Below are 7,828 nucleotides of genomic sequence, written 5' to 3'. Positions count from 1 at the left end.
TTTCATATCCATGGCAGCGTAATTTACGTAGAGCCTTGGTGAGGACCTGTGTCAAAGGCTTTCTGGAAATCTAAGTACATTATGACCTAGATCCCCTTGTCCACATGTTGTTGACCCTCAAAGAACTCTAATAGACTAGTAGACACGACTTTCCTCTGAACCTGTTGACTATTGCTGAACAGTTTTGTTTTTCTGTGGTCTGACAATTTTATTCTTAACGATTGTTTCTACTAATTTGCCCAGTACTGATGTTAGACTTACCGGCTGTAATTGCCAGGATCACCTCTAGAACCCTTTAAATATTGGCGTTCATTAGCTAACTTCCAGTCACTGAGTACCGAAGCCGATTTAAAGAACAGGTTAACCGTTAGTAATAGTTCCACAATTTCACATTAAGTTCTTCAGAACTCTTGGTGAATGCCATCTGGTCTGGACTTGTTATGTTGAGTTTATCAATTAATTCCAAAAACCTCTAGTGAACACTTCAATCTGTGACAGTTCCTCGATATTGTCACCTTCAAAAGCCAGCTCAGTTTTGGGAATCTCCTTAACATCCTCAGCCCTAAAGACTGAAGCAAGAACCCATTTAGTTTCTCACAATACTTTATCATTTAAGCGCTCTTTGTATTTGGATCGCAAGGGCCCCACTGGTGTTTAGCAGCTTCCTGCTTCTATGTACTTAAAAACATTTGTTATTACCTTTGGAGTTTTTGGCTAGCCGTTCTTCAAACTCCTCTTTGGCTTTTCTTATTACACTCTTGCACTTAAGCTGGCAGTGTTTGTGCTCCTTTCTATTTGCCTCACTAGGATTTGACTTCCACTTTTTAAAGGAAGTCTTTTTATCTCTCACTGCTTCTTTTACATGGTTGTTAAGCCACGGTGGCTCTTTTTTAGTTCATTTACTATGTTTCTTAATTTGGGGTATACATTGAAATTGAGCCTTTATTATGGTGTCTTTAAAATGGGCCCAAAAAAAAAAAAAAAGATTAATTAAATTTCTGACTGAACTCCTGTGGGAGAAATGTATGTCTCCTGCTCGGTTTTACCTGCACTCTGCCATATATTTCATGTTATAGCAGTCTCGGATACCGACCCAGCATATGTTGCTCGTTTTAAGAACACTTTCACTGCAGATTTGACAAAATGCAAAGAAGGTATCAGTATGAGATTTCTAAAGATAGCTACAGCACTCAGTCCAAGGTTTAAGAATCTGAAGTGCCTTCCAAAATCTGAGAGGGGACGAGGTATGGAGCATGCTTTTGGAAGTCTTAGAACAGCAACTACAGAACCTGAACCACCTATAAAGAAAATGAACCTTCTTTTGGTGGCATCCGACTCAAATGATGGAAATGAATGTGCATCAGTCTGCACTGTTTTTGATCGTTATCAAGCAGAACCCGTTATCAAGCAGAACCCATCATCAGCATGCCCTCTGGAATGAGGGTTGAAGCACAAATGTTTAGGACTGAGTGGACTTGTAGGCTCTAAAGTTTTACATTGTTTTATTTTTGAATGCAGTTATTTTTTTGTACATAGTTGTACATTTTGAAGTTCAACTTTCATGATAAAGAGATTGCACTACTGTAATTGTAATGGGGGAATTGAAAAATACTATTTCTTTTTTTACAGTGCAAATATTTGTAATTAAAAAATAAATACAAGGTGAGCACTGTGCACTTTGTATTCTGTGTTGTAACTGAGATCAATATATTTGAAAACGTAGAAAACATCCAAAAATATTGAAATAAATGTTATTCTATTATTGTTTAGCAGCACAATTAATCGCTGTTAATTTTTTTAACTGTTTGACAGTCCTACTTATAGGTTATCTCTACAATTTTCCTCCACTAGTGAGGGTTTTAAGAATGCAAATCAGCTTTACTTGTCTCTTTCATCAGTTTGAAAACTTGTTAATTCATCTCATGCTGTTGTCTTTCCAAAGACAATGAGTACATCTTCATCGTCATTCCATATTATTTTGATGCTTGATGTCTGGAACTGTCTCTGTTTTCCATACACTACAGTCTCTGAAAAGAAACAGCCCTCCTGTGATACAGGTACCAGGGAGGGACAGTTTTTTTCGGTTTGGATTTCCCCTGACATTAATCCTAGTCGTCTAGCAGTAAAGTAGTATCTTCTGCAGTCTTTTGTAGAGCTGCTCTGTACTTGATGAATTTTTTCAATGACTCTTTCATAGTAACCTTCATATCTTTTGCCTGATCAATATGTTCGATGTCCTGTTTATCACATATCCCTTGGTTGAGTCCCTCTCTCCTAGATTAAGCATATTATCCTTGTTTACAGTGGACTTTGTTTGCTACTTACAAAGCCAGTCATCCTAACTCTCCAGCTCTTTTTAAATCTAATTGCATGGTTTCCCACTGATTACTAAGCCTCCAGTTCTACTGTAATGTATACATTCGGGAGCAGATATATTTGAATGCCTCTCCTAAATGAAATCTTTCTGTATCTCTGAGGTCCAAAAGATAACCTGTGCATAGAATTTCTATACAATATGAAAAGTTTGTGTCTGGACCGCCCTTTATGTCCTGCTCTTAAATGAATTTTCTGTTTCACATCTTATTTGACATCCTATTTTATTACTTCCTGCTTTAGCCCATAATCTCTATGACCTTGAAATGCAGCCTTGTCAAATGCTTTGAGGAGTCTTAATATATTACAGCCAGTGAATAGTCCTTACCTGTCATCGTGACAGTCATTATTTCTAAGAACCTTAGGTTACTTAAACGTGATTTAACATAGCCAAATCATGTTTGGAGGCAGACACGCACCACATAAACACAAAGGGAATGTTTTAGAAAATCTGTAATGGCATCAATGTAGGATGTGTTACACATTTTAATAAGGACGTAACAGCAAAAGAATGGGAAATTATCAGGCTAAAATGATACAGACCTTTTATTTCCATGTTGTAGGTGATGGAAATACATTTATAGGTATTTGTGCAAAAATGTAAAATCTTGCTACAGTGTGCTTTAAACTGTTGCTACATTTATAGTGCTGATGTACAGCACCACGTTAGTAATCCTGACCCCTTGATAATCTTGACAGGAAAGCTGTTGTCTGGGATTTTTTTCTTACTATTTCTGCTATCACTTGTGAAGCTCCCCCAGTGCTAGCCATGATGGGTGTGTTAGTGTAAATAATACACTGGTGTGTTAGCCAGAGTGCCATGTCACCCTCCTCAGAGCAGTTCTAGGTAATACAATGACTAGCCACCTGTGTACAGTCATTCTTGATGTGTTACCACCAGTGGAGCTCCATCAATGATACTTCAGTACAGGAAGTTATTTTAAAAAATCCAATATCGGTAAGGAGGTAATGAAGGCTTGGCTACTAATTTTTGTCATCGTTTCACTTTTCAGATAACTCTTGATGTATTGGCAGACATGGGGCATGAAGAGTTAAAAGAAATTGGCATTAACGCATACGGACATCGTCACAAACTAATAAAAGGTGTAGAGAGACTTCTTGGAGGTCAGCAAGGTAAATATATCAAAACAGCCAGCCATACCTGTTATCTTTGAGTTGCGTACACCTGGATCTGTCTGAAATAATTTTCAGCAGGCTTTCAGCAACTACCTTGTAAAAGCAATGCTCTTAGACCATCCCCCGTCTTAGACCATGACTTTAAAGAGTCTAGGTGTGGTTAGATGCATTCCTGCTTGCAGCATTGAACCAAATTCTGGCTAGGCAGCAGAAATAAAATTGCTGGAGATGAAGGAATCTTTCAGTGCAGTGGTGCAAAGATGGAGTGGAGCCATTGTCTTGTCTCCTCTCCACCCCAGCTGGGGAATGCACACCAGTGGTGAGCTGGAGCCAGTTGTTAAATTTAGAAGCCCTTTTAGAACTGGTTGTCCCGCAAGGGCCAGCTGTTTCGAAAAGGGGTTTAAAATTTAACAAAAGCTCCAGCAGCTCCCTGCCCTTCCCCCTGCCCCAGCTCACCTCACTCTGCCTCTGCCTCCTCCCCTGAACGCTCCCCCGGCTTCTCCTCCCCCTCCCCGGTTCCCGCCGGGAAGCCTGGGAGGGCTGAGACGGAAGCAGCGGCTTCCTGCAGGTGAGCTGGAGCAGGGAGTCAGCGGCGCAAGAAGGGCTCCAGGCGCCGCACGGCTCTGTCCTGGCCACTGACCCCAGCCAGCGTGTGTCCGGCCCAGCCCCAGCTCCAACTGCGGCCCGCTGGGCGACGCAGCTCCAGCCCAGGCCCGGGTCTGGCCCTGGCCTGGCCAGGCGGCGCGGGTCCGGCCGTGTGGCTCCCGGGCCCCACCTCCAGGCAGCGCAGTAAGGGGACAGGGAGGGAGTTTTGTATAGCAGGCAGGGGAGTTGGGGGGATGGATTAGTGTCGGGGCAGTCAGAGGGCAGGGAACAGGGAGATTGAAGGGGGGCAAGGGTCCCGGGGGGACAGGGAGGCCTAGGGGTTGGATGGGGCGGTGGGGGACAGTCAGGGGTAGGGATTCCAGGAGCTGTCAGGGAACAGAGAGACGGGGTAGTTGGATGGGGTAGGGGTCCCGGGTGCCATCAGGAATTAGAGGAGGGGTTGGATGGGGTGCCAAGGGGCAGTCAGGGAACAGGGAATGGGGCTTGGATGGGGCAGGGGTCCCAGGGAGGGGGGGGTGTCAAGGAAAATGGGGGGTTGGATGGGGCAGGAGTCCCGGGGGGGAGAAGGGCACGACCTCCTTGTGGGGTGAGGAGGAGGGAACCGGTTGTTAATATTTTGGCAGCTCATCACTGATGCACACCCCAAGAGGTACATGGAGGGGAGGCACCCCTAGGCTGCTCTTAGCACAAGGCCATCATTCTGGCAGGCTCCAGCATGAAGTGCATAAAGCAGGAGCAGCTCTTTGTGTACCTACGTAAGAGCCAGTCACAGGCTGGTGCAGTGGTTTGTTCCAAGATTAGCACACACAACTGTTAGTTGCTAATAACTAATTCTTGAATGGATCACATTGTAATTACAAACTGTTGGAATTGTCTCTATCACACAGGCTTCAGCTGCTTCACTTGAAAGCAGAAATTTCTAGTTCATCTCCCACCTAAATTTTGTCCTTTTAATATTTTATTCTATTTTAATACTCTCTTTTAATGCTTGCTGCTTTTCAAGCATTTGATATAATTTAGGTTGTATTTCCTTTGTTTGCTTCCTGTATTGCATTCGCTCCTGCTCTGGGGTTATTTAACAAGTAATAATAGTGAGGCTGGGTAAAAGTACAGCTGGTATTGTTTCTTACCATTGAGTTTTACTTCTTAAATTCTTCCCTTTTGCAGGCACCAGTCCTTATTTGACTTTTCACTGTGTGAGCCAAGGGACTATCCTCCTAGATCTTGCTCCCGATGATAAGGAATATCAATCAGTAGAAGAGGAGGTATTATATAACAAATATTTTTGTTTTAAAAATTGGCTTGTGTTTGCTGCTTAATGTCTGTCTTGGAAGTCAGTATGGTTCTACACTGCAAAGTGATCCTCTCAGAATAGCATTGGTGGGTTCCATATTACTGCCACCCAGTGATTACAGATCAGATGTGATCCCTGATTGCCAGGTCTTCAAACTCAGCCTAGGAACTGAAGGTCAGACTAGATTCTTTTCCTCTTACACATCTTCTGCAGGCCCAATTCAACACCCAGTTACACCTGGGCTAGTCACATTTTTCCAGATTATGGTGATACTTCTGTAATCCTCACTGCCTTTAGTAGAGCACCTGCAGCACCAAAGCAGTTAACGGGAATAAAAAAGATCTGACCCCAGGGCACTCAGGGAGCAGTAGGAAAGGGCCATTTTATGCAATCGCTTTTGGCAAGCGGAGCAACATCAAGGTCCTCTGTAGTGTGGAGGGAAAGAACCAAGCCCCCACAGCTCCATGGGGACAGACCAGGTGTCAGCATCACCTCACGCCCAAAGACATCAGTCAATCCTGCAGCTCCCAAAAAATGAGCGGAGAGTAACTGTGGATGGAGGCTGGAACAGCTATGTCTCCCCAGAGTCCTGGGTCATCGCTGGGAGTAGGACAGGTCACACAGCAGCCCCATGGTCCCCTTAACATGGCATTGTCTCTTGCCCCAAGAGAGACAGATGCTGGCTGGGGCCACACACACACTCTTCTGCTGATGGGGACGGTGGTGCACAGAGAGCTGCAGCTGCTTTTGTTGTTACAGTCCTTGTGGCACCTTAGAGACTTAAAATTTATTTAGGGATAAGCTTTCATGGGCTAGAACCCACTTCATCAGATGCAGGGAGTAGAAAATACAGGAGCAGGTATAAATACATGAAAAGATAGGAGTTACCTTATCAACTGTGAGGTCAGTCTAACGAGACAATTCAATTAACAGTAGGATACCAGAGGAGAAAAAGTAACTTCTGTAGTTGTAATGAAAGTGGCCCATTTCAAACAGTTTACGAGAAGGTGTGACTGACCGTAGGGGGAAATTTAGTATGGGGGAAATTAGATTTAGGTTTTGTAATGACCCAGCCATATGATGGCATATATCATGTGCCAGCAATGCCCCTCTGCCATGTACATTGACCAAAACCAGACAGTCTCTATGCAAAAGAATAAATGGGCACAAATCTGACATCAGGAATTATAACATTCAAAAACCAGCAGGAGAACGCTTCATTCTTTGTCGAGTGATTGCTCCTGTGTATTCCACAGTAGGTGTGCGTGCTCGCCATGTGCACCGGTGCCGGAAGTTTTTCTCTTAGCAGTACCCATACTGGGGGAGCACCGCGGCAACCCCTGGAGTAGCGCCTGAATATCGTGCTAGAAGGGAAGCCACGGGTTCCCCCCATCCTCAGTTCCTTCTTGCCGCCAGTGAAGGTAGTCGGAACTTTAGTGCTCCAGGTCTGCTGCAGCCCTTCTTCTCGACCTTAGTGGTACCATTTGTGGATCAATCTCCAGTTGTAAGAGTGGGCTCAGGGCATGCCCTGTGCCCCAGGCTTCAAGTCATGCAACTCCTGTCACCGTTCCATGCCCAGAAGCGACCCTCATGCTGTGTCTTCACTGCCTGGGTGAGACTCATGTCAGCGACCATTGCAAGATCTTCAGGTCGTTCAAGCCAAGGACCAAAAAAGGAGAGACACTTTAGACTTTGAACTCTCCTGATGGAGTCGGCGCTGACCTCGACGCCGGTACGCAGATCGGACTCAGCGCCAGCTGCCACGTTGTTGGCACGTAGCGAGGCCCCTTCGACCAGTTGGCACCGCTCTCCCCCCAGAAAGCAAGGGAAGGGCCCAGCCTCGCAACGATCATAGAATATCAGGGTTGGAAGGGACTTCAGGAGGTCATCTAGTCGAACCCCCTGCTAAAAGCAGGACCAATTCCCAACTAAATCATCCTCGTCCTGGCTTTGTCAAATCTGACCTTAAAAACCTCTAAGGAAGGAGATTCCACCACCTCCCTAGGTAACCCATTCCCGTGCTTCATAACTGTCTGAGTGAAAAAAATTTTCCTAATATCCGACCTAAATCTCCCCCACTGCAACTTGAGACCATTACTCTTTGTTCTGTCATCAGGTACCAGTGAGAACAATCTAGAGCAGGAGTGGGCAACCTATGGCATGCATGCCAAAGGCGGCACGCGAGCTGATTTTTAGTGCATTCACACTGCCTGGGTCCTGGCCACTGGTCTGGGGGCTCTGCATTTTAATTTAATTTTAAATGAAACCTCTTAAACATTTTAAAAACCTTATTTACTTGACATACTATCATAGCTTTCCCACTCAGATTTGAACCTTAGCGTTCATAAACTGAGAAGCTAGCATGAACCCTCTAAGCTTAATTACCAGCTTAGATCTGATATCGCTGCCACCAGCCAA

At 44.6% G+C, this 7,828-nt stretch overlaps 1 protein-coding gene across 1 annotated transcript in view; it reads left to right on the top strand.

Annotated features, from left to right (window-relative positions):
- LOC116839906 (poly [ADP-ribose] polymerase tankyrase-1) overlaps positions 1 to 7,828 on the top strand; it is a 325,729-nt gene that overhangs the window by 286,267 nt on the left and 31,634 nt on the right. Inside the window, 2 exon segments of the mRNA XM_075066025.1 lie at positions 3,387 to 3,507; positions 5,284 to 5,381. Coding sequence (XP_074922126.1) covers positions 3,387 to 3,507; positions 5,284 to 5,381 — 219 coding nt within the window.

Source organism: Chelonoidis abingdonii, chromosome 5, assembly GCF_003597395.2.
Source record: "Chelonoidis abingdonii isolate Lonesome George chromosome 5, CheloAbing_2.0, whole genome shotgun sequence".
Taxonomy (NCBI): Eukaryota; Metazoa; Chordata; order Testudines; family Testudinidae; genus Chelonoidis; species Chelonoidis abingdonii.
The sequence above is the reverse complement of the archived record's forward strand: the minus strand, read 5'-3'. Positions and strand labels throughout refer to the sequence as shown.